The following is a 27,962-nucleotide window of genomic DNA, read 5'->3' as shown; positions in this document are numbered from 1 at the left end:
AAAAAGCTACTACAGAACGTGCAATAGAAATAACATTAGCAACATCTGAATGGAACTGTTTTCTTCTCAGCATGGGTGCACAGTGGCATGGTTAGTACAGCCATTGCCTCAGAGTTGCAGTGATTCAGGTTTAACCCTGACCTTTGGTATTGTCTGGACAGAGTTTGTACATTTTCCCTGTCACTATGTACCATTTCCCCCAGGTGTTCCAGTTTGCTCCCGCATCTCAAAGACGTGCAGGTTGCGAGATTAATTAGCTGCTGCAAATTGCCCCTTGCAGGGTGCTGCCAGAACATCTTAGGTTGTGTTGGTTGTTAATGCAAATATTTCAAAGTATGTTTTAATGTACATGTGATAAATAAATGAATTTGAATCTGTAGAGTAGGTGAGTGGTGGAATCTGGGAAGAACTAACAGGAACACAAGGAGAATAAAGCAGGCTTAGTGTAACAAGGTGCTTGATGTGTCAGCTGGAACACTGTGGCTGAAGGGCCTGGGTCCGTGCTATCTCTCAATTGCAAATAGGAAGAGTGGACAAGAGGAGAAAAGTTCAATGTTCAAAATAAGTTTATCAAAGTACCTATACGTCACCATATACAGCACTGCGATTTATTTTCTTGCAGATGTACTCAATAAATTCATAACAGAATCAATGAAAGACTGCACCAAATTGGGTGTGCAACCAGTGTGCAAAAGACAGCAAACTGTGCAACTACAAAAAGAAATAAATATTAACAATAAATAAGCAATAAATATCAAGAAAATGAGATGAAGTGTTCTTGACAGTGAGTCCACAGGTTGTGAGAAAATTTCTAAGATGGGACAAGTGAAGCTGAGTGAGGTTATCCCCTTTGGTTCAAGAGCCTGATGGTTGCGGGGTAATTGTTCTTGAACCAGCGGTGTAAGTCTGAGATTCCTGTACCTTCTTCCTGATGACACCAGCGAGAAGAGAGCATGTCCTGTGTGGTGGGGGGTCCTTGATGATGGATGCTGCTTTCCTGCAATAGCATTTTGTATAGCTGTGCTCAATGGTGGGGAGGGCTTTACCCATGATGGACAGGACTGTATCCACTACTTTTTGGAGGATTCAAGGGCAAGTCGTGTTTTCAGGTTTTGATATAAACATCAACACAAGTAGAGCACCTGCGGTATTTTGCTTTTCAACATCTCCCATGCTTTTATTAAGATAAAAAAGAAAATTCACTTTCATTTTCCTCTGACTGGCAAGTCAGAAAAGGTCTTTATTTGAAATAGTCCAGTCAAATTTCAAGCAGTACATTAAGGTACAAATAAAGTCAACATTCCCAAGCTACTGGAAACACCAATGCCAAGTGTTTCCTTTGAAAGGCCAGCTGGTCACACCATCCTCACAATTCCTAATTCAGGAAACTTAACATACTTCTTTCCAGATCAATCATTACATTTCATAATGTCAGCTCTACCCGAAATCCTTCATCCATCAACATCTAAAATCTGGGAAACAGACCTGTCCCATCTCTTAAATGAGCCCTTTGAAACTACAGACCTGTTAACAGTACTGTCTCCAGTTCAGTGATGGACCTGCGGCCACAGTTACTGTGCCTGTCATAATGATAGACCCATGTCCACCATTACTGCACCTGCCATGACAGATCCACACCCATCTTTACTAAACCTGTTATAAGGACAGACTCAAGTCCATTACAGCACACCTGTACTAATTCTAGATCCATGCCCATCTGTACTGTACCCGTCGTAATGACAGATCCAAGACCAGCATTACTGTTTATGTATAATGACATACCATAGACCAGCAGTATGCATCTGCTGTAACTTTAGATCCGTGTCCACCTGCACTGTACCCTGACCTATAGCTGAACCAGCACATATGTCTGGAATGTCAAACCAGGCCCTCTGATCTGGATACTTCATTCCCAAATATCCATTAGACTCAGGGAAACAGGAAAGCCCACCCCAATTTGCTACGATCACGCTCCCTCTCTACACACACTTCTGTCCAGACACGTCGCTGGTGGATCCTTTTAAAGAATTCTCAACCCTGCTGGGTATAGTGGGCCAAATGAGGAAGAAACAGACATTGGCAACAGCTGGTACAGTCAGTCAGATCCAACACTGTGCACCACAATTTCGAAGCACAGAACATGTTTCTCTTCACAAGTGAGATCAGTACAGGGGTCCATGAAAGTAAGTCACTATAAATCTGGTGGAGAATTCATGAAGAAACTCAATCTCAGAACAGGTTAAAGCGCTCAGCTTAACACTCTGCAGATTCCCAACAACTGCAAAGTGGTTCGAAGGTCCATTTTATTGTCAAAGAATGCATGTACAATACAACTCTGATATTTGTCTTTTCCAGATAGCCAAGAAACACAGATAGACCGTGGGTGCTGATGAAAGAAAAAACATCAACTCCCTCCCCACCCCAGCATGGAAAGGGTAAGAGACAACATTCATAGACCCCAAAATACCCCCTCTCCCACAGCAAAAAAACAGCCACAATAACAATCACCAACCCCCTCACTCACAGGAAAGAATTTAAGTTGTTTCATTGAAAATAACTGAGGGACAAAAGTCACATATTTCGAACTGGATTTAATAAACGGTGGGTGGAGGTTGAGGTATCAGCCTGTCGTACTGAATGGCCCAGTGCATTGCTACATAACCTGGCAGACAGCAAAGTGTCTATATAATAATCTGATGTCAACATACTGTATAACACATCACATAGGAAACTGAGTGAAAGTGAAGTTCATTAAAATTGTCAAGGTGTAAGATTGATTCAAGCCACTAAAACATTACTGTACGGTATGAAAAAAAGTAGAGAAAAGATTGATAGCATTAAGCTTGGAGAAGTAAATTTTGCTTTGGCTGCCCAGATCTTGGTGCAGGCTTCTGATTGGCTGGGCTGTGTCATTTTAGCACTTTCTGTTTGAAGTTGAGTGAGTGAGCACAATAGTTGTTGTTAAATGCAAAATATTTTCACGGAAACTTGTTTCCCTGATTTTTTTCAATGGAAGAAAACAGAAAACCAGGATGAGACCCAGAATGAATTATCACTGTGAGTGGGGTTTAAGACAAGAGCACAACATCGAAACCAAACCATTCAGGAGAGTACCAAGGTACGGCTTCTTCCACAGAGCCATGCTAGCTCAGTAATAACTCTGAATTCAATATCAATATTTTTCTCTTTCCATGAACATGCAGGGATCTGAAGCCAAGATGTGATAGATAGTTAAGTCCTCACATCAATGATCTCATTCAACAATGGAACAGGATTGAGAATCAGAACTTTAACATCTTGAAGTGAAATCCAAGTAGAGACATATACATATATGGTTAAGACATTAGAGTCATAGAAGTCTCTAAACTTGGAAATTGAACTGCTGGTTTAGAGTTTCAGTCTTACATATTACCTCTAAACTAGGCCATACAAAATTCTGTTGTCAGCATCCTAACTTTCACCACCCCATTCATTCATCACTTCGGCAGGAGTTCTATTTGTTGTGAGTCTATCATATGTCAAAATTGTTATTGAGACATGTAAACTGAGAGTTTGGATAATCATGAACTAGTCAGAGGCAACCAATAGTGTCCTAAAGTGCAAATAAACTCTGAGGCAGTAACACGGGCAGAGGGCTCTGGGATTTATATGGACTTCCAGATGCTTTAGACAAGACCTAATAAAATGAGGAGAGATGAAATTATAAGAGTTACTATGATAGAGGAAAAGATTTGTGGAAATAGAAACCAATGAAATTGATTGAGTGGTTTTAAGTTATCAATGCTTTTACCAGTTCTGGCAGAGAAATCATTTCCATTTCTGGGGAAAGCACAAACGTGAAGTAGAGGTGAACCACTTTTCACTCAAGAAAAAGGGAGCATTTCCCAAATAGAGATTCTAAGATAAGAAGGGTTTAGAAGTTGGAAATCATGAAGATCAATGAACAACGGAAAAGACTAATGGAAAGTCCGCATCTGTGTGAAGAGGGGGTACAAAGGAATGGAACATATGCTAGCTGAGAGGTTCTACCAAAGTTTTATCCAGAGTATTGGAGAAAGTAATTGGAGTTCATTTTTAAAAAATGACACCAAGGCTAACATATTACACTAATTGTACTGTATATAATTGTTTTTCTTTGAAGATGACCTACTTAGCTTGAGTGTTTGATGGATAGGGGCATATTTCACATTTTTTTCATGTAAATGATCCTGGAAGAAGTACAAAGTTTAAAAGTTCTTCAGACAGATACCCAAGATAGGACGGGCAATGAAGGATACAAGCCCAATATGGCAAATGGGATTGGTGGAGATAGTCATCACAGCTGGCATGGAGAAGGTGGGATGAATGGACCTATTTCTAAGATGTATGATTTTGTGAAACAGGATTTCAAACTTAAAAATGAAAAGTTCATTCATTTAAGTGGTGGTGGAAAAAAAATTCTGTTTATGCTAATGGAACAGTCCCACATATTTACAAATGTATTGATAGTGGGGGAAATTGAAAACTTCAAGATTGAAAGATTTTCATTGGACATTTCATTGGAATTGCAGTGTAAATTAACAGTGATCTCTGAATGGCAGGGCAGAACAAGCAACTAAACATTCCAGCGCTATTCCCTTGTGCTTCCTTCCCCTCCCCAATCAGTACTACACACTTCAACCTCCAGCTCTTCCCCAAATCCCCCTCCCCTCCTCAACTAGTTCTCCCTGTTCCAAACCTATCTGTGCTGCCAGCACACCCAACCCACCACTGCTGCTGTTAAGCTGTATGGATCAGTTATGAGGAACCACATCATTTCAGGTCCTTACCCCACCTGCAAAGTAGGAGATCCTATTTTGTTTTGTAATCCTAAGTACACACACAAACACACTGAAATACCCACCACAGTCTGATGCCCTGGAACATGGGCTCAGCGCGCCTTTCTCCCTCCTATTAGTTCTTATGCCTTGATGTGACTTGGAAAGGTTCCTTTTTTCCAGGCTGTCCCTATTCTTTCTTGGGCTGCTGCGAAGGTCTGAGTACTGCAGGGCTGCCATTGACAGCATGCCCTGTATGGCCTCGGTTGTGCTTGGAGATGGTGGTTGTACCCTGAAATGCAGCAAGGAAAATGGTTGGGCGTAGGTAATGTTTTCTCTTCCCAGTCATCCATTAACCCTACTGTTCTCTAATACCAGAGTCTGCTCAACATACCCCAACTACACCAATGCAGTCACTGTTGTTATAAGCACTGGGGATTACTATAGTATGGCAGGAGATTCACTGATTCAATGCATTGCTTTGGATTAAGCCCCACACAATCTATCCGACCTCTGTACTATTCTACTCTGGAATACTGAATGAAGGAACAGGCTATTTATCCTTTAAGTCTGTTCTATCATTCACTATGGTTAACTAAGAACTTGGAAATATTTTAAACAGTGAAGATGGTAACAGATTTCACCAGTACCTTAACTAGAGAAATGGGCAGACACATGGCAGATGCAGGTTAACAAAGAAGAATGAAAAATGAAGCAATAATAGAAATTAAACAGGATAAAGAAACAGAGGTATGCAAGATAAATAGAGAATGTTATTAAGTGCTTGTATCAGTTCAAGCATAAAGAACAAAGTTCGGAAGATACGTTTAATCTTTCAATGTTGGATTGTGTTACTTTCTGGGTACTTCACTTTGAGAAAGATGTTAGGCCAAGTATGGAGAAACTACAGTGGGTACCAGAGATGAGCAAGGATTTCAGTTCTATGAAGAGCCTACATAGAAAGCACTGTTCTCCACAGTGAGAGTCCAGATAACTCAACGATTTCAATATCAAAGAAAAAGTTTTGATAGACTGAAACAAGGACAGCAGTTTCCCGATTCAGAGGGATTAGTACTAGAGAAAGCAGACTTAAGAATGAGAGGAAGACCAGGATTTTTTGTGGTGGTGGAAACAGATTCAATAACAACAACGAAAAGTGGATAAAGATATAATTGGATAGTTTGAGAACTATTTACAAGACTATAAGAACATAAGGAATCTCAGCAGAATCAGGAGTCTCCTGGCCTGCTCTACCAGTCATCGAGTTCACTGCTGATCTGACCTTAGCCTTGGCTCTTCTTTTTCTATAACCCTCTGTAATACTCTACCAAAATATCAAAAACCCATCTCTCTCAAACTTGAGTGATACACCATCCACAGCTCTGGGCTGGTGAATGTCTATACTTAGAGACCCCAGTACAGAAATTCCTCATTTCCATTCTGATGGGTGATCTTTTATTCTGAAATTGTATCCCTTTGATCAGTTTTAATTCATCATACAACCTTGTTCATTCAGCAGTTCCCGCATGGGCGGAACAGCCTATTTCTGCTCCTACGTCCAATGGTCTTATAAAGCTACTTAGATGGACTCTGCCTGTCATTTTAAATACTTCAATTTCATCAACTTCAAACTTACGCTATAAACACCCCCAGCACTTACACTACCTCCCACCCCCACCCCACACACAGAATCCTGCAATTAATCCCCACTTTCTTAAACTCAGCCCAATCTGTGCAATCATTCAATACAAGATATCCCCTTCATTTCAGGAATCAATCTCCTTATTAAAGGAAATTATTATATAAATAAATACAGCATAGAAACAGACCCTTCAGCCCAACTAATGCACACTGACCAAGATGGCCATCTAAGCTAGTCTCATTTGCCCAGATCCCTCCAAACACCTACACATGAATCTTTCAAAGTTATTATACCTGCATATCCTCTAGCAGCACATTCTATATTCACACTAATCTCTGCATAAAGTTGCTCAAGTCCTTAAATCTTTCCCCTATCTTAAATGTATGCCCTCTAGTTTTTGATTCTTTTTCCCTGAGGAAAAAAAAACTGTAATTACCCTATCCACACCTCTCATGAGCTAAACATCTCCAAGATCATCCCTCAAACCCCTGGCTCCCGGGGGGGAAAAGGCCAAGACTGCCCAAACTCTCCCTGTATATCTTCTAATGAAATCTTTCCCAGAGCAGGGTAAGTAAAACTGTACACAATACTCCAGGTGTGGTCTCACCAACGTCCTGTACCATTGTAACATAAACAGACCAATGTTGTACACATTGTTCGAGGTATGTTCTCATCGAGACTCCTTTAATTTTATAATTTATTTCAACATTGGTCAACGTCCCATTTGCCTCCCTAATTATTTGCTGTACCTACATGTTAACAAGATGTTTTATGTTCAGGGATAGTCACATCCCAATGTACAACAGACCTCTATATAGTCTCTGAACCAAAATACAAACTCCACTTCTCCCAAAATTATACTTCACCACTAAATTTTTGTGCACTCTCCCTACAAATTACATACCTCCCTCACCTGTGTATGGTCAATAATGATTGCTACCTTTGGTCCCTTCATATATGTCATTAACACACCTCGCTGACAGTTGAAACCACACTCCAGTAGTTACAGCTTGGCAACCTGCAAGTGATTAATGTATCCTGATTTGACTTTCTGTTAGCTGATTACCTTCCCCATAATGTGAGTTCTTTACCTTTTGCAAACAATATCATGGGATTCTAGACACACTCTTATCACATACAGGCAGCACAGACAGGGAACAAACGGGCTTTAATCTATGCAGGATCAATCTAGGCCACAATCAATTTCTCTCTCAAATCTACTTCTTTGCCTTTGTTCTAAATGATCTCAAACTTTATCTTGCTTGTTTCAAGCTTACCTCAATACTCCTAACTTTTGTAATTGGAAAGAGGGATTGAACTTCAGATTTTCTTAGATCTTTGAAATGTTTTCATTCATAAGTGGCTAGTTTTAATTTCATTATGCACCCTTGTTCAGCAGACGCCCCTCCCCTTCCAGGTGAAGCTTTTAATTACACTTAGCCTGTCACTTTAATTACATCTAAACAAGGCACTATACACCAACTTTAAGCTTTTTTACCATTCTCAGTCTTTGCTTTAATTCATCCTTTTTTACCATTCTCAGTCTCTGTTTAATTCATCCTTTGAGGTCAAGTGCTGTTGAACTGTATGAACTGATCCTAATGTGTTTTGCTCATTTTATGTACACTTCCAGGACCAACTTCTACACTAAATTTATTACCTCCTTGAGATAATGGCTGACAAATAAGACTGTGCAAAGAGCAATTTGGAAATGGCAGAAAACTGTAACATTTGTCCCAAAAGATGGGTACTTTTGTTTCATAAACCTTCTCCCGTTGTCTAAATTTGAAATTAAATTTTTGGCAAGCAAAATAGCTGATTTGGGAGAGTGTTATATCAAAGGTCTATGGTACTTGGTTGAATCGTGGGTTTTAGTACCATTGATTATTTATTTAATTAGGTGTGGCATGGTAGCGTAGCCGTTAGCACTACACAACTGCAGTGGCATCGACCAGTTTCGATTCTGCTGCTGCCTGTCAGGAGTTTACCCCATGATCTGCGTGGATTTCCTCTGGTGCTTCGGTTTCCTCCCACATTATAAAGACAAATGAGTTAGTAGGTTATTGGGTCACATGGGTGCAATAAGATTCTACAAGTAGAGGCTATGGGTCAAGGGTGAAAGGTGGAAAGTTTAAGGGGAACATGAGGGGAAACTTCTTCACTCAAATTGCTCTTTTGGAAGAGGACAACGAGGCTTGAGAGGAAGTGCGGCGGTGGCCATTTTCAAATTGTCCAATTGCTTCTCAGATCGGAGTTCTGAGAGGCGGGACTGCGCAGGCGCGTGAAGGAGGCCCGGGAAGGAGGGAAGATATATAAAGGAGATACTGAGTGAGGTAGTTCTCTTTTGGAAGAGGACAGTGAGGCTTGAGAGGAAGTGCGGTGGCGGCCATTTTCAAATTGTCCAATTGCTTCTCAGATCGGAGTTCTGAGAGGCGGGACTGCGCAGGCGAGTGAAGGAGGCCGGGGAAGGAGGGAAGATAAATAAAGGAGATACTGAGTGAGGTAGTTCTCTTTTGGAAGAGGACAGCGAGGCTTGAGAGGAAGTGCGGTGGCGGCCATTTTCAAATTGTCCAATTGCTTCTCAGATCGGAGTTCTGAGAGGCGGGACTGCGCAGGCGCGTGAAGGAGGCCCGGGAAGGAGGGAAGATATATAAAGGAGATACTGAGTGAGGTAGTTCTCTTTTGGAAGAGGACAGCGAGGCTTGAGAGGAAGTGCAGCGGCGGCCATTTTCAAATTATCCAATTGCTTCTCAGATCGGAGTTCTGAGAGGCGGGACTGCGCAGGCGCGTGAAGGAGGCCCGGGAAGGAGGGAAGATATATAAAGAACGCCGCCTTAAGAAGCGGGCAGCTTCGTTTGCGGGCAGCGGAGTGAGCCGGGCGCAGAGTGTAGGGCTTGGGCTCAGAGGGCTTAGGCGGAAGAGGGCACAGTAGGCTTATCTTTTAGTTCTTGTATTTTCAGTTATTTGGGAGGTATGAGTGTGAGGGCAGCTTGTTGTTCTTGGTGTCGGATGTGGGAGATCCTGGAGTCTCCGAGCCTCCTGGACGTCCACATCTGTGCCAGGTGCGCCGAACTGCAGCTCCTGAGGGACCGAGTTAGGGAACTGGAGCTGCAGCTCGATGACCTTCGCCTGGTCAGGGAGAGTGAGGAGGTGATAGAGAGGAGTTACAGGCAGGTGGTCACTCCGGGACCACGGGAGGCAGATAGGTGGGTTACAGTCAGGAAGGGGAAGAGGCAGGTACTAGAGAGTACCCCAGTGGCTGTACCCCTTGACAATAAGTACTCATGTTTGAGAACTGTTGGGGGGGGGGAACAGCCTACCTGGTGGGAGTGACAGTGGCCGAGCCTCCGGCACTGAGGACGGCCCTGTAGCTCAGAAGGGTAGGGTTAGAAGAAAGAGGTCCATAGTAATAGGGGACTCAATAGTCAGGGGCTCAGACAGGCGTTTCTGTGGAGGTGACCGGGAGTCCCGGATGGTAATTTGCCTCCCTGGTGCCAGGGTTCGGGACGTTTCTGATCGCGTCCAAGATATCCTGAAGTGGGAGGGTGAAGAGCCAGAGGTCGTGGTACATGTAGGTACCAATGACATAGGAAGGAAAGGGGAAGAGGTCCTGAAATGAGAGTATAAGGAGTTAGGAAGGCAGTTAAGAAGAATGACCGCAAAGGTAGTAATCTCGGGATTACTGCCTGTGCCACGCGACAGTGAGAGTAGGAATAGAATTAGGTGGAGGATGAATGCGTGGCTGTGGGATTGGAGCAGGGGGCAGGGATTCAAGTTTCTGGATCATTGGGACCTCTTCTGGGGCAGGAGTGACCTGTTCAAGAAGGACGGGTTACACTTGAATCATGGGGGGGACCAATATCCTAGCGGGGAGGTTTGCTAGGGCTACAGGGCGGACTTTAAACTAGTAAGATGGGGGGGCGGGAGACTATTTGAGGAGGATATGGGAGAGGAGGTTAGTTCACCAGTGGAGCAAGTAAATAGACAGTGTGTGAGGGAGGAAAGGCAGGTGATGGAGAAGGGATGCGCTCAGCCCGAAGATGTAGAGGAGAAGAAAGAAAAGGATAATAAATTTGAATGCATTGTTAGGGATGGAAAGAGAGGAGGAGATGGAGAGAATCTTAAATGTATCTATTTTAATGCTAGGAGCATTGTAAGAAAGGTGGATGAGCTTAAAGCGTGGATTGATATCTGGAATTATGATGTTGTAGCTATTAGTGAAACATGGTTGCAGGAAGGGTGTGATTGGCAACTAAATATTCCTGGATTTAGTTGCTTCAGGTGTGATAGAGTAGGAGGGGCCAGAGGAGGAGGTGTTGCATTGCTTGTCCGAGAAAATCTTATGGCGGTGCTTTGGAAGGATAGATTAGAGAGCTGCTCTAGGGAGGCCATTTGGGTGGAATTGAAGAATGGGAAAGGTGCAGTAACACTGATAGGAGTGTATTATAGGCCACCTAATGGGGCGCGTGAGTTGGAAGAGCAAATGTGTAAGGAGATAGCAGATATTTGTAGTAAACACAAGGTGGTGATTGTGGGAGATTTTAATTTTCCACACGTAGACTGGGAAGCTCATTCTGTAAAAGGGCTGGATGGTTTAGAGTTTGTGAAATGTGTGCAGTATAGTTTTTTGCAACAATACATAGAAGTACCGACTAGAGATGGGGCAGTGTTGGATCTCCTGTTAGGGAATGCGATAGGTCAGCTGACAGATGTATGTGTTGGGGAGCACTTCGGGTCCAGTGATCACAATAGCATTAGCTTCAATATAATTATGGAGAAGGACAGGACTGGACCTAGAGTTGAGATTTTTGATTGGAGAAAGGCTAACTTTGAGGGGATGCGAAGGGATTTAGAGAGAGTGGATTGGGTCAAGTTGTTTTATGGGAAGGATGTAATAGAGAAATGGAGGTCATTTAAGGGTGAAATTATGAGGGTACAGAATCTTTATGTTCCTGTTAGGGTGAAAGGAAAGGTTAAAGGTTTGAGAGCACCATGGTTTTCAAGGGATATTAGAAATTTGGTTCAAAAAAAGAGGGATGTCTACAATAGATATAGGCAGCATGGAGTAAAGGAATTGCTCGAGGAATATAAAGAATGTAAAAGGAATCTTAAGAAAGAGATTAGAAAAGCTAAAAGAAGATACGAGGTTGGTTTGGCAAATAAGGTGAAAGTAAATCCGAAAGGTTTCTACAGTTATATTAAAAGCAAGAGGATAGTGAGGGATAAAATTGGCCCCTTAGAGAATCAGAGTGGTCAGCTATGTGTGGAACCGAAGGAGATGGGAGAGATTTTGAATGATTTCTTCTCTTCGGTATTCACTAAGGAGAAGGATATTGAATTGTCTAAGGTGTGGGAAACAAGTAAGGAAGTTATGGAACCTATGACAATTAAAGAGGTGGAGGTACTGGCGCTTTTAAGAAATTTAAAAGTGGATAAATCTCCGGGTCCTGACAGGATATTCCCCAGGACCTTGAGGGAAGTTTGTGTAGAAATAGCAGGAGCTCTGACGGAGATCTTTAAGATGTCATTAGAAACGGGGATTGTGCCGGAGGATTGGCGTATTGCTCATGTGGTTCCATTGTTTAAAAAGGGTTCTAGAAGGAAGCCTAGCAATTATAGACCTGTCAGTTTGACATCAGTGGTGGGTAAATTAATGGAAAGTATTCTTAGAGATAGTATTTATAATTATCTGGATAGACGGGATCTGATTAGAAGTAGCCAGCATGGATTTGTGCGTGGAAGGTCATGTTTGACAAACCTTATTGAATTTTTTGAAGAAGTTACGAGGAATGTTGACAAGGGTAAGGCAGTGGATGTAGTCTATATGGACTTCAGCAAAGCCGCTGACAAAGTTCCACATGGAAGGTTAGTTAAGAAGGTTCAGTCGTTAGGTATTAATGCTGGAGTAATAAAATGGATTCAACAGTGGCTAGATGGGAGATGCCAGAGAGTAGTGGTGGATAATTGTTTATTGGGATGGAGGCCGGTGACTAGCGGGGTGCCTCAGGGATCTGTTTTGGGCCCAATGTTGTTTGTAATATACATAAATGATCTGGATGATGGGGTGGTAAATTGGATTAGTAAGTATGCCGATGATACTAAGGTAGGAGGTGTTGTGGATAATGAGGTGGATTTTCAAAGCTTGCAGGGAGATTTATGCCAGTTAGAAGAATGGGCTGAACATTGGCAGATGGAGTTTAATGCTGAGAAGTGTGAGGTTCTACATTTTGGCAGGAATAATCCAAATAGAACATACAGAGTAAATGGTCGGGCATTGAGGAATGCAGAGGAACAGAGAGATCTAGGAATAACTGTGCATAGTTCCCTGAAAGTGGAGTCTCATGTAGATAGGGTGGTGAAGAGGGCTTTTGGAACGCTGGCCTTTATAAATCAAAGCATTGAGTACAGAAGTTGGGATGTAATGCTAAAGTTATACAAGGCATTGGTAAGGCCAAATTTGGAATATTGTGTGCAGTTCTGGTCACCGAATTATAGGAAAGATATCAATAAATTAGAGAGAGTGCAGAGACGATTTACTAGGATGTTACCTGGGTTTCAGCAATTAAGTTACAGAGAAAGGTTGAACAAGTTAGGTCTCTATTCATTGGAGTGTAGAAGGTTGAGGGGGGATTTGATCGAGGTATTTAAAATTTTGAGAGGAATAGATAGAATTGACGTGAACAGGCTGTTTCCATTGAGAGTAGGGGAGATTCAAACTAGAGGACATGATTTGAGAGTTAGGGGGCAGAAGTTTAAGGGAAACACGAGGGGGTATTTCTTTACTCAGAGAGTGATAGCTGTGTGGAATGAGCTTCCTGTAGAAGTAGTAGAGGCCAGTTCAGTTGTGTCATTTAAGGTAAAATTGGATAGGTATATGGACAGGAAAGGAGTGGAGGGTTATGGGCTGAGTGCGGGTAGGTGGGACTAGGTGAGATTAAGGGTTCGGCACGGACTAGGAGGGCCAAGATGGCCTGTTTCCGTGCTGTGATTGTTATATGGTTAAAGGGTCGTGAGAGCGTGGGATGAGATGCTAGCGTAAGTGGTGCACGCGAGCTCGATTTCCAAAGTTTAAGCAAAGTTTGGATATGTACATGGATAGCAGTGGACGAGTAGTTATAGTCTCTGGTGCAGGTCAAAGGGAGAAGGCAGTTTAAATGGTTTTGGCATGCATTAGATGGGCCAAAGGGACTGTTTCTGTGCTGTGCTTTCCACAACTATGACTCTCTAAATCTAAAATCTTAACACATCTTTCTATTCCTTTGAATCTCAAGTTTATTAAATTCCCACATTCTAACCAATATTGAATACCATGCCAAGTGAGGTGCTATTTCCCATGTCCTGAGAGTGTCAATAACAGAGGCCCTGATACCGATATCTCTAAATACCATCAGTCAAACAATGCCAAGCTAATTATTCCTACTCAATTGCATCTGATAACTGGCCCTCAATCCATGTTAAGACTGTTAGCCTAATCCAAAAGCATCTCAGTTATATGTAATCACTTATCTGAAAATCTATCAAAGACTTTTGAAAATCTAAATACACTATCAACAGGTTTCATGTAATCTGTCACACTAGGTACAAATCAAAATCCATTCCTCTTTATTATCCCCCGAGGGAGGCTTCTTCAAGCTCATCTGTGAAAACAGCTTAATTTCTTCCCTTTAAGGTCTCTTTTTTTTCGTTTTCAAAGTAGATGGGGTTCTGTCAACATCTGTGATCTACAGCTGCACTCAAACTGGTTTTTATGGTGATGGTTCCCGCTCCCAGGGCCCTCTGACTGGCCATTTTTCAACATCCAAGGGTGTGGCCTGGAGACGCACATCTTTGGGGTGAGGCCCTGTGAATGTGCCATTTCTGACTGAGGCTTCATGGGAGAAATGGAATATCATGAACAGTGGATCAGCTGGAAGGAAGCCTTTGTGCTTGGACAGTCTCTCTCAGATGGTTGGGGAGAGTTTGCTGACAACTCTCAAGTCAGAGAACTCAAAATAAAAGCAACACAACAGACTGCAACATAGCAATCAGTGATTTGCTCTGTTGATCTCCCACCTCGCTGTGGGAAGGATGACGTTTCTCTGTCCCTTTATCAGGGAAAGGGAGAGCCTATGGCATGTTGAATTGTCAAGTGAACAATCCATTTTTGTTGGACTGCAGTTCATGGTCTCCCTTTGAGGGATTTTTCCCATTGCTTTTGTGGTGGGTGCTGATGCTTTCTGCTGACTTAAGTGGGGTTGGCAGAGTTGTTGCTTTGCTGCTGCTTGTGTGTGAGGGGGAAAGAGAGGGCTTTGGGGCTCGAACATTTTACTGTCAAAGATTCTTTGGAGTTCTCTACTGCTTTCATGGATGTCTGTGAAGAGTAAGAATTTCAGGTGGTATATTGTATACATTCTCTGATATTAAATGGAATTAATGAACCTTTCACTTTACTCAATCCCCAAGTGCCTTGCTACAGCGTCCCTAATATTAGGTTTTGAACAGAAGAGCATAATAACACAAGTAAAAAGGAAATGGAATGGGCCAGTTGAACTAATAAGCCTGATAGCTGTTCTACCCCAAGGCCTTACTGCCAGCTTCCCATAACCCTCAATTTCCTGATCTTTCAGAAACAAATGTGCTTGCCTCCTTTTTGAATACTCCTGATGGCCTAACCTCCTCTGGGGCAGAAAATGCCAGATATTTACCAGTCTTTACAAGAAGCTCAGTTTTAAATGACTACCCCCCCCCCCCCGCCACTTTGCAACTTTACCCCTTGTTTTGAGTTTCTTCCATTAGTGGAAACATTTACCCTGCCCTGACTCCATATGGATCCTGTATCTTTAAATAAGTTTACCCCTCATTCTCCTAATATTGATCCAATTTCTTTAGCCAGTTGTAAAAAGCCAGACCGCTCATCCCAGTAACTATCCTGGTGAATCTCTTTCAGACTGCCTCCAATGTTGGTACATTCTTTCTTAAACAAGGAACCAAACCTGCACATTACTCCAGTTGTGGTCAGCAGTAATTTGCATAATTCTAACTTTATTCTAAACTCCAACCCTCCTGCAGATGTACCATCTACCTTCCTAACAATTTAGCTGCACCTCCTTTAGTGATTCTTGCACAAAATTCCTTTAATTTTACTCGTGTCCAACCATTCTTCATTAATAATTCAAACTCATCTAAATGAAGGACATAACCTCCCACCTTTCTGTATTGAATTCATTAGTAAGTTTTCAACCACCTACTCAATGTCTCTGTACACTTTCACTGAATCCTAATCCCCTTATTGAAGCATGCCCTCCCACCTATTTCATATCATCTGCAAACTTGGATACTTTACACTTTGCTCCATCTTTCAGGTCACCAATAGAAATCATAAATAGTTCAGAGCCAAGAACCTTCTGAGCACTCCACTAATTATACCCTTTCCACCGAAAAAAGACAGATTTATTCTGTCTTTTGTGTTATAATCAGCCTTCAATCCCAATGAACACCTTTCACTTAATGGTCTAAATAAGGTGGATGTGGAGAGGATGTTTCCAATTTGGGGGGTGGGGCGGGGAAGGGGAGTTTAGAACCAGAGGACACAGCCTGAGGAAAGAGGGACATCCATTTAGACATTCATTTTGAGGAGTGTTTTTTAGCCAGAAGGGCGGTGAATTGGTTGTGTTCTGTGGAGGCCAAGGCACTGAGCACAGTATATTTAAAGCGGAGGTTGATGGGTTCATGATTATTCAGGGCATGAAAGGTTATAGGGAGAAGGCAGGAGAATGGGGTTGAGCTGTATATGGCACCTGTCAAATGCCATCTGAAAATTCAAATGAACTACATTTAAAGGTTCCCCATCAACTGTCTTTTACATTAACAAATTTTCTAGAGCTCTTTGTCAAACACTTCATTTTCCATGAAGAAATGGTTGACTTGATTTAATTACATTAAACTTCACTGAATGATGAGATAATTCTTCCTGGATTATAGACTCCAGCATTTTGCCAGTAGATATTAGGCTAACAGGGCTACAGCCTCCTGGTTTTTCTCTTTCTCCCTTCTTATACGATAGGGTCACATTTGTTGCTTCTTGATTTCGTGGAACCCCTATAGAGTTTTGAAAAATCTCTCTATTCCTCTTAATTTATTAAACTTCTCATCACCTGAAATCTCCAGAGAGGATTCTAATTAGTTTAAGTCAGTCAATAACCAATTTACAGGAAAAATGTAGAATGGGGGTGGGGGGGATTTCCAGAAAGTTCTAGAAACAGGGTTTCCAACCTTTTTTCTGCCATGGAGCCTTAGCATAAACTGAGGGGTCCGTGAACCCCAGATAGGGAACACCTGTTCAGAAGAACAAAACCAAAGCACTCACCATCACTGCAGTTATGTCTTTAAACCTACATGGCCAGTGAGATTTTCAGCCTTTGGTCCCATTAACTTTTTTTTTAGAAAGTTAAGATTTTTTTCAGTCTCAAGGCCACTGTTTCCAAAATGTGTTTTATTATTTTGTGTTAATCTCTTTCCTATTTTGCCTGCAAGATCTAATCTCAATTTAAAAAAGCATTTGATGCTGCTTTTTATCAAAATCTTATCCAAGTTCTTGTTATCCTAAGGTTCTTGCAATTTCTCATCACACACAACAATATTAAGTAGAACTGGATAGAGGAAGGTCTCTTGTCTGTTAGCCAGTTAAACTGGAATTTCCTCAGGGAATGTAATTTAGAAACAAACTATTAATTTGTTAAATATTTGTGTTGCTTATATGCCACCACATTTTAAAGTTCCATTCCTCACACCTGGGAAGCTTGTTTCATCCCAATTTAAAAAGCTGACATAATTATTTACAGTACAAAAGCAGCTTAGTTGACATTTTAAATACATGATCCAACACGATCTGCAGTCAGCCAGTTACTTCAGCCTAGAATTGTAGAAAATATACAACACAGAAAGCCACTTAGACCACCATGTGTAAAGGAACTGGGAACCAAATCCAACTTTCCACAGGGGAGTGCTGCTTTTCGAGGAAGGTATCAAGAGTAGTGCTGAGTCATGAGACAGACAGTGGACAGTAATGCAGTGTTGGTGTGGGCTCAAATCAGGAGCAGCAGGGGATAGGCCACCCCCAAAGTGTGATCTCTTGACACAGTGCAGCATAATAGGGCAAAGATCTGGGACATGTTTGAAGAGAACTGACACTGATGGGAGTTTTTAATTTACATATTGACTGGATAAAACTATATTGCAGAAGTTGATAGGACGTGCGTCACCAATCACTTCTTAAGCAGTATGTCACTCCACTTACCCGGGAGCTGGCCATTTTAGATTTGGTCACGTGGAATGAGGGAGGATTAATAAACCCAGGCAGTAGAATTCCAAGTGCAGTTTGAGAGTAAATACTATGGTATCTAAACCTTTACAACTTTAATAGTGCCAATTATAATGATATTATGATTGAGTTGTCCAAGGTAGATTGGAGAATGAGCTCAGAGATGAACAGCAAATATCGAACAGCTGGCCCATATGCACAGCAGGAATTATCCCAATTAAAAGAGGGATTCCATGAGAAAGAGGAAAGATGTCATCAGAGACAAAGAATAATGTCAAACAAAAGTAGGGCATATGAATTGACAAGAGCTTGTGGTGGGACAGGGAAGATCATAGGAAACAGCAGTTAAGCACCAAAATGTTCATAAGCAAGAACATTTTGAGAGAAAACTTACAAATATCAAAACAGTAAAAATACCCATGCGAAGATAGAAGCAGCTAGCTAACATGAGAGTAGCACCTCTAGAGGATGAGATGGTGAATTAATAACAGAAAACAAAGGATGGCAGATCTGTAAAAGTAATTTTAAGTTGCTCTTTTTTGGAGGATGCAGCAAACATATATCCAAGGTGGCACAGAGACTCATTTCAAATAACAGGGAGGAACTTGTAAAAATCACAAGGGATAAATATTAGGGAAACACATGGAACTTAATGGCAGACAAATTTCCAAGACCCAATGGCTCGTAGCCAAGGCTTTTAAAGGAAATGGCTGCAGACATAGTGAAATTGGTTGATGCGTTTCAAAACTTACAAAACTCCTGGAGAGTAACATTAGATTAAAAAACAACAAATGCTACCCCTTTGTTCAAAAGGGAAGGCAGAAGATCAGGAAATATGGGCTTGTTAGTTTAGCAGTTATTGTTGGCAGGTTGTTGGTATCAGTAATCAAAGGAAATAGACAATCATTTAGGAAAGCTGAATATAATTAGACCTAGTCAACATGGTTTTATGAAAAGCAAATCATGTTTGACAAGTTAGTTTGAATTCTTTGAGGATGTGACATGGAGAGGTGATCAAGGGCAAGCTGTAAACGTGGTACATTTAGGGTTTCCAAAAGGCATTTGACAAAGTGCCCTAAAAGCAGCATAAATCAAAATGTCAAGATAAGGAAGAGGTGTGCGTTAGTGTCTATTGAAAGCTGCTATATAGAAAACAGAAACGGAAACATCAATTTTGTTTCTTTTTCCACATGAGGTAAATGTTTCTAGCATTTTATTTCATATTTTCAGTATTGCAGCATTTTTTTGTCATTTGCTGTTGAAACATTGTGGTTGGAGCCTCCACAATTTCTTTCCTTGCTTTTTTATCTTAAAAAGATCTGGGGGTACACTTCATCCATACTGGTGATTTATTTGCCTTGAAAGATACCAAAACTTTTAGCTATCCCATCAGCATCAATTCACTGCATAACACAAGAGATTTTCTGGGCTACTCGACAGTGGCGTTTGCATGAGAAATGGATCTTTGCCAGAAGGACTGGTTATTTTGTTCCTGAAGCTCTGACTGAGCTTGACAGGAGGCCAAAAACAGAGGTCAGAGTGAGAGTGGATCTCCCCCTGCCCTGGAGGCCCAAAACAGTCAGGGTGACTGTACTGCAAAAATTCTTTTCAGTCTACCAGGGTGACCTTGAGCCTCTACTTGCCTGTCAAGTTAATACTCCACCCCACTTCCAACGTCGGCTGTAGTCTTCATCATTCACTGAAAAGTTTTAGACAATCAGCTTTCACTACATGTGATAGAACTGGCCAGGTCTAGGTATTCCGTCTGTAAAAGTAGCTCAGTTGCTCTCCAAAGGGATGCAACCCGACCTACTGCACAACACCTGTCTATTTGTTTCATTATTCAGTAACAACTGTACTTCGTGCACCTCAGTTTCAGTCTTGTATTTTTCTCCTCTGCTGCATTTATTCACCTTGCCCAGACTCCACCAACCTTAAAGCTACTGCAAACAGTTTCTCTACTTTTTAATTATTTTATCCACATTTATCTGGATGTCACTTTTCTAATGGAAAGGCAAAATACATCTTCCAGCAACAGCAACCTCTCTTCTTTACAGCAGCTATACTTTTACTTTATACATAAATCTTGGTTATGGCCACCACATTTAAACAAGAATCATCAACAAGATGGTGAAAAGCAAGCAACGGTTATTGAGACTTGCAGAACTCCACCAGTAACAGTCTTCCAGCTACAGAACTGCAATCAACCCTTTGCTTCCTACCACTGCGCCAACTTTTGGTCCAATTTGCCGTTCTCATCTAGCTTTTATATTTTTCACTAGACTGTCATAGGGGATCTTGTCAAAATCCAGGTAGACTACATAAAAGCACTGACCTCATGGACCACTCTGTGACCTTTTTAAAAAGTTTTGTCAATTTAGAGAGACAGCATCTTTCCTTAAATTCTCATCAATTTTCCCTGATTAATCATATTTTCTAAAAGAAAATTTATACTTTCCCTGAAATTAATTCCAATGAATTGCTCAAAATAAAGACCTTCATTCCTCAGCTTTTCCCTTTTTAAGCTACGTTACAATCTTACAGGTCCTTAATGTCTGGCCAGGAAGGACTGAAAATTGTAGTATCTGTTGTTTCCTCTCTTTCTGTTATTAATTGGTGACGTAAACCGCATGAGTCAGATAATTTGTCACTTTTACACTATCTAAACCCATTAATACCTTATCTCATTCAACTAACACACACATTCCCTAACTGGCATCACTCCTTTTGTTAATGAAGAGAATCATTAAGTATTCATGACCAACCTTGCCCACATCCTCTCCTGCCACACAGGTTTTCTATCTGATCCCTTACCTCTTTCCTTATCCTTTCCCCCTTCATGTACTTAAATATCTTTGGATTTTACTGAAATTAAAATCTTCCCATGTCTGACTCTGCCTATGTGCTTTGACTGTCGCTTGAGACCACCCATCAAGCATGTTGTCGCCTTCACTAGCATTTAAATAGGTGTACTCTTCGAACATTTATATCAAATCTTCCCTCAAACCTCTAATCAAAGCCTACTTATCCCATCCCCCCCCCCCCCCCCCCCAGTGATTCCAAGCAACTGAAATCCTCCATCCCTGATTTACCTCTCAAGCATGTTGTCCTTCTTGCAACGCTTCAGGCTCGTTCTAGGCTTATCTGGAACTTGGTGGGACTTCTCAGTCACGGAATTGTTTGCCAAACTATTTTTCTTGCTGTCACCTGACTGGCGAAAGTCTTCGTGCCAAGAGCTCACTCTCTGTAAGAAAATAATTGCATCAGTAATGAAGGCTTTTAATTGCAAATCCTTAGATTGTGCTGAGTTGCCAAGGGGGCTGAGTCTGAAAGACCACAGCCAAAGTTCTCTTGCCTGATCACAGTCTAATAAACCCCTCGTGGTAAGTGCAGGCTTATCGGTTTTGGGGAATAGGATTTAAAGGTGATGCTTCTTTGTTGAAATACAAACCCCATTTCCAGAAAAGTTGGGATATTTTCCAATATGCAATTAAAACCAAAATCTGTGATACGTTAATTCATGTGAACCTTTATTTAACTGACAGAAGTACAAAGAAAAGATTTTCAATAGTTTTACTGACCAACTTAATTGTATTTTGTAAATATACACAAATTTAGAATTTGATGGCTGCAACACACACAACAAAAGTTGGGACAGAGTTCAAATAAGATTGAAAAGTGCACAGAATATTCAAGTAACACTGGTTTGGAAGACTCCACATTAAGCAGGCTAATTGGTAGCAGGTGAGGTATCATGACTGGGTATAAAAGTAGCATCCATCAAAGGCTCAGTCTTTGCAAGCAAGGATGGGTCGTGCCTCACCCCTTTGTGCCAAAATTCGTGAGAGAATTGTTAGTCAGTTCAAAAGGAACATTTCCCAACGCAAGATTGCAGAGAATTTAGGTTGTTCAACATCTACAGTACATAATATTGTGAAAAGCTTCAGAGAATTCAGAGACATCTCAGTGTGTAAAGGACAAGGTCAGGAACCACTGTTGAATGCTCGTGATCTTCGAGCCCTCAGGCAGCACTGCCTAAGAAACCGTCATGCTACTGTGACAATTATAGCCACCTGGCTCGGGAGTACTTCGAAAAACCATTGTCACTTAACACAGTCCGTCGCTGCATCAAGAAATGCAACTTGAAACTGTATTACGCAAGGAGGAAGCCATACATCAACTCTATGCAGAAACGCCGGTGAGTTCTTTGGGCCTGAGCTCATCTCAGATGGACCAAAACACTGTGGAACTGTGCACTGTGGTCAGATGAGTCCATATTTCAGCTAGTTTTCAGGAAAAACGGGCGTCGAGTTCTCCGTGCCAAAGATGAAAATGACCATCCTGATTGTTATCAGCAAAAGGTGCAAAAGCCAGCATCTGTGATGGTATGGGGGTGCATCAGTGCCCACGGCATGGGTGAGTTGCATGTAGGTTAAGGTACCATTGACTCTGCGGCGTATATTAGGATTTTAGAGAGACATATGTTGCCATCAAGGTGACGTCTCTTCCCGGGACATCCATGCTTATTTCAGCAGGACAATGCCAGACCACATTCTGCATGGGTTACAACAGCGTAGCTTTGTAGACACAGAGTGCATGTGCTTGACTGGCCTGTTGCCAGTCCAGATCTATCTCCTATTGAAAATGTATGGTGCATCATGAAGAGGAGAATCAGACAATGGAGACCAAGGACTGTTGAGCAGCTGAAGTCTTATATCAAGCAAGAATGGACAAGATTCCCAATTGCAAATCTACTACAATTAGTATCCTCAGTTCCAAAATGATTAAAAAGTGTTATTAAAAGGAAAGGTGATGTAACACAATGGTAAACATGCCTCTGTCCCAACTTTTGTCGAGTGTGTTGCAGCCAAATTCTAAATTTGTGTATAGTCACAAAATACAATTAAGTGGGTCAGTAAAACTATTGAAAATTTTTTCTTTGAACTTTTGTCAGTTAAATAAAGGTTCACATGAATTAACATATCACAGATTTTTGTTTTTATTGCATTTTGGAAAATATCCCAACTTTTTTGGAAATGGGGTTTGTAATTTGTAGAAACCTGCCGTGCTTATACTGAAGGCACTGTACCTGAGATCATTGTTGGCCTATTCAAAGCAGTCACATCTTCATTTATCATTCATTCAACATGGATTGCATTTTATAGATCTAAGGAGCATCCACTATCTTGAAGCTTTTGTGAATATTATATACAACGATTTGGTCACACCTCAACAGAGAAAAACTACAGAGCGACTTCCAGGATGAGTAGTAGGCAAGGCAGATAATACAGGAGTCCCATAGCCAGCTCCCACTCAACATTTGGGCACTTTTGGTGAAATGGAAAGCAGTAAAGGCAATGTTTGTGACACTATAGTTAGCTCTGCTGCATAATGGGTAAAAATACCAAGAGGGGAACAACATTGTAACAGGAGCAGACAGGAGCTTCTGTATCATATAGTCAGAATCATAGAGCACAGAAACAGGCCTTGCAGCCCATCTCGTCAACACTAACCAATATTCCCAATTTCTGAGTAACTTCCAGTAGTACCATGTACTACTGAATATGAAAGGAGATTCAGTCAGATGAACATGTGATTTGAGTAGTTTAGACATTTGGATGTCTAGGAATGTTTCTAGAGCAGGCCACGTACCAGCAGGTTAGGTTGCACCTAACCAGAATGGTTCCATCTCCTTACTGAAAGATTTGTTTGTGCATTTGTGGAGGCTTCAACTAATTTGACCAAAGAATGGGACAAAGTATAGTTGGGGGCAAGGTTCAAACAAATACAGGAAAAAATATAAGGTCAGTCCAGCGGGCAGAACAGACACGACATTGATAAGACGTATGGGAGGATTAGAAGGCCTCATTGCATCCACGTATATTAATACACGGAGCTTAAGTGGCAAGGCAGATAAATGTACAGAACTGACCAACTCTTCCAGATATGATATTGTCACAATCTCAGAGATATAGTTGAGAGTGCAAGACTGGGAACCTGGGTATAGACGCTCCAGGAATGATAGAGTAGGTGCAGAGATAAGAGAGGAGAATGCATTATTAACCCAAGAGACCATTACTCAGTCATGAGGGAAGATGTTAGAACGAGGCTTTATGGGTAGAGTTTATGAATACAAAAGAAAAGGACTGGGATTATCCCAAAAAACAGCAGAAAATAGAGGAGTAAGATGAAAGAAGAATAGAATTAGGGTAGTGGGGGATTACAACTGCAAGTTCTCCCAGGGTATGAACACCTGCCTTGTGGACACTTCCTAAACAGAAAGCAGCATTCAGGAGACAAATAGCAAGTACCTGTAGGCTGCATTCTTCTTTCACATCAGAGGTATAATGCTCAGATGACTCAGACGTCCCATCCTCAATTTCAATTTTCACTTCCTCAAAGAACTCTGTAAAACAAAAAAGATACAGGGTAACTGTAGCAACTTACACATTAGGAGAAGGAGGAGAAAAGCTACTTAGCACATCTAATATACTCCATCATTGAACAAGGTCACAGCAGGGCTAATTGTATCCTCCACTCCTTCATTCCATCTACTCTTTAATCCCACTGTTCACCAAGAAAATATCTGTCTCACAAATATTTAAAGTCTCCTTTGTCTGCTTCCTTGAGAATGAATTCCAGCGACTCACTACCCCCAGAGAAAAAGCATTTGCTTCAGCACCCACTGTTTTTAAACAATTCCTGAATTTTGACACTTACATGAGTGGAAGCACTCTCTCCAACTCCCACCATGTCAAGGCCCCTCAGGGTCTGTATTTAAATTCAGCCCCTTTCACTCCTCAAACTTCAATGGATGGAACCATTGCCTCATGAATACAAGACAACGCATTCATTTCAGTCTATCCCAGGGGTCAGCAACCTTTACCACTGAAAGAGCCACTTGGACCCGTTTCCCACAGAAAAGAAAACACTGGGAGCCGCAAAACCCGTTTGACATTTAAAATGAAATAACACTGCATACAACGTTTTTTTTGCCTTTATGCTATGTATAAACAAACTATAATGTGTTGCATTTATGAAATTGATGAACTCCTGCAGAGAAAACGAAATTACATTTCTGCATGCAACAAAAACATTTTGAACTCCGAAAAAAAGACGTTGGGTTGAAAGTTACTTTTAAGTAAAATACTCAATGTCTATTTGAGTCCTTCTTGTATTTATGAAAAACGCCGAACTTAAATTTTCCGCCAGCAGCAAACCAAAAATAACATCAGCCAGCTGTCAGCCTGAAAAATAAAAGGACTATTTCACTGAACAATGAAAAAATATGAATACACATAAAATAATAGGCAATTAAAATATTTATCATACTTGGTTAATGGGATTTCTGCTCCTGGACCTCAGCGCACAGCGTCTGCACATCAGGGCTGTATGACGTCACCTTCATCTTTACACAGGATCGCAAGCTGTCATCTGTGAGGCATGCGCGATGTTTGTTTTTAATAAAGTTCATGTTGGAGAACACCTGCTCACTTACATATGTGGATCCAAAGATCGACAGGACTCAAAGCGCATACTTTTTAATGTTTACATAAATGTCGGGCATAGCATTCCATGTTTCGAACACAAGTTTGTCCGGTTTTGGAAGGTTTTCAATATCACTCCATTTGTGTTTCTGAGCAAGAACGGGCAACATCTTCAAGGTCTGCTGTCAAGCGTCTAAACTTGGACACCCATATGTCTTTGTCGGCTATGTCGGCCAGTTCCATCTCAAGATCAGGTTGACTCACACCTGCCAATGCAGTCGTATTCAGTAGGGAAGGATCGATGCTTAAGGGAGTGACCGGGAAGGATAATGTGTTTTTTTCCTCTCTGAACTCACAGAAGCGTTTCCCAAACGATGTTTGCATTGCGATGATTGCAGAATGTAAATACTCCGAAATTATCATGTCGTGACCTTGTTTGAACTCTCTCAAATTGGGGAAGTGAGACAAAGTGCCTTTCTGTAAATCTCTGGCAAGCACTGTCAACTTGCGCTCGAATGCCAAAACATCCTCCAACATGTGCAGGGCTGTACGTCCTTTCCCCTGAAGAACTGTGTTCAGCGTGTTCAGGTGCGCTGTCATGTCTACCATGAAGTGTAGCTTTTCCAGCCACTCTGGCTGTTCCAGCTCAGGAAAGGTGAGCCCTTTGCTGCCCAGGAAAGTTTTCACTTCTTCCAGACACGCGACAAAGCGTTTCAGCACCTTCCGTCTGGACAGCCAGCGATAAAAACACGTTGTAGCGGTGTCAGTAAACTGCAGTCAAAGATAGCTTTATTCGAACTAAACAGCCTTGCTTTTAAGCCTCTCTCAACCCAGCCCCCATGGACGCAGATGCTGCAAAAGACGCGTACTCACAAACCCCCGTAGGCTATCTCCCTTAGCCGGAATGCTGGCTAATTGTGAGCCGTTTCGGATGTCGCCACACTTAGATTGTACAAGATCACCATAATCTTCAAATTTAGAATTACATTTCAAAAGCTAACAAACTAACATAAAATACATTTTAATTAAATACTGACCAATTATTTCCCAAAGCCACAGGGAGCCGCAGCACAGAGGTGAAAGAGCCACAAATGGCTCGGGAGTCGCAGGTTGCCGACCCCCAGTCTATCCAAACCTTCTCTGAACAGCTTCCAAAACATTTATATTCTTTGTTATATAAAGGGATCAATGCTATGCATAGCACTCAAGATAGTACCTCATTCCTGTCCTATTTAACTGAACCATTATGTCTCAAATTATGTATTCACTTCCCGTTACAAGCAGTAACAACAGAATTCACTTTCCTAATTATTTGCTGTTCTTGCAACCTTTTGCATATCTATTTTAGGATAGCAAGGTCCCTCTGCAGTCTCTCATCGTTGAGATAGTATGTTATGTTTTTCATTGCTCACCCACTGACAGCATGGAAGCAGAACATTTAGACTGACTCATCCATGCTGACTGTGTTACAATAGACAATAGGTGCAGAAGTAGACCATTCGGCCCCTTGAGCCTGCACTGCCATTTTGAGATCGTGGCTGATCAACTACCATCAATACCCGGTTCCTGCCTTGTCCCCATATCCCTTGATTCCACTATCCATAAGATTCCTATCTAGCTCCTTCTTGAAAGCATCCAGAGAATTGGCCTCCACTACCTTCTGAGGCAGTGCATTCCAGACCCCCACAACTCTCTGGGAGAAGAAGTTCTTCCTTAACTCTGTCCTAAATGACCTACCCCTTATTCTCAAACCATGCCCTCTGGTACTGGACTCTCCCAGATTCTGGAACATATTTCCTGCCTCTATCTTGTCCAATCCCTTAATAATCTTATGTGTTTCAATCAGATCCCCTCTCAATTTCCTTAATTCCAGCAAGTACAAGCCCAGTCTCTCTAACCTCTCTGTGTAAGACAGTCCAGACATCCCAGGAATTAACCTCGTGAATCTATGCTGCACTTCCTCTACAGCCAGGATGTCCTTCCTTAACCCTGGAGAACAAAACTGTACACAATACTCCAGGTGTGGTCTCACCAGGGCTCTGTACAAATGCAAGAGGATTTCCTTGCTCCTGTACTCAATTCCCTTTGTAATAAAGGCCAACATTCCATTAGCCTTCTTCACTGCCTGCTGCACTGTGAGCTTGTCCCATCTGCCTGCATTTGGCTCAAAGCCCTCTAAACCTCCCATATCTATGTACTTATCTAAATGGATTCTAGATGTTGCAAATGTGCCCACCTCAGCTGCTACTGCTACTGTTTCAAATGTACACCACCCTTGGTGTGAAGAAGCTGTCCCTGATGTTCCTTTTAAATCTTTCGCCTCAGTTCTTAAACTTACACCCTCTTGTTTTTAGCACCCTGCCCAGGTAAACAGCCTCGTGCTTTCACTCTGTCTATGGTCGTCACGATTTTATATACCTGTGTCAGGGTACCCCTCCATCTGGCATGCTCCATGGAATAACATTCTGGCCTATGCAACCGCTCCCTGTAACTCAGGATCCAAGTCCAAGCATCACCCTGGTAAATCTTTCCTGCACTTAGGCAATCCCTATCCTTTTGTAGTCCCCTATTGTTCTCTTCACATCTGATTCCACTCCCCAACTTTAGGTCTTCAGTAGACACTTGGTCAAAATCATTTACAAGCTGTGAAGACCTGAGGTTCTTGCAATCATGAAAATCTAACAGGATATGGTGACTCATCCACACAGCTCCAACAATTTGATCGGCACGTTTATTGC

At 41.7% G+C, this 27,962-nt stretch overlaps 1 protein-coding gene across 3 annotated transcripts in view; it reads right to left on the bottom strand.

Annotated features, from left to right (window-relative positions):
- The window catches only part of LOC132398379 (lysine-specific demethylase 7B-like), a 99,702-nt gene that overhangs the window by 4,353 nt on the left and 67,387 nt on the right, over positions 1–27,962 (bottom strand). For 2 of the 3 annotated variants that reach the window (XM_059977717.1, XM_059977716.1), the window contains exons 15-17: positions 24,049–24,143; positions 20,830–20,981; positions 4,883–5,088 (exon numbers count right to left, since the gene is read on the bottom strand). In XM_059977717.1, the coding sequence (XP_059833700.1) occupies positions 4,883–5,088; positions 20,830–20,981; positions 24,049–24,143 (453 nt within the window). The remainder of the gene's footprint in view (positions 1–4,882; positions 5,089–20,829; positions 20,982–24,048; positions 24,144–27,962) is intronic. The other variant, XR_009513638.1, reaches the window with a different exon arrangement.

The sequence above is a fragment of the Hypanus sabinus genome, chromosome 8 (genome assembly GCF_030144855.1).
Source record: "Hypanus sabinus isolate sHypSab1 chromosome 8, sHypSab1.hap1, whole genome shotgun sequence".
In the NCBI taxonomy this organism is placed as follows: Eukaryota; Metazoa; Chordata; class Chondrichthyes; order Myliobatiformes; family Dasyatidae; genus Hypanus; species Hypanus sabinus.
Note: the sequence above shows the minus strand (reverse complement) of the source record. Positions and strands in the feature narration are given on the sequence as shown.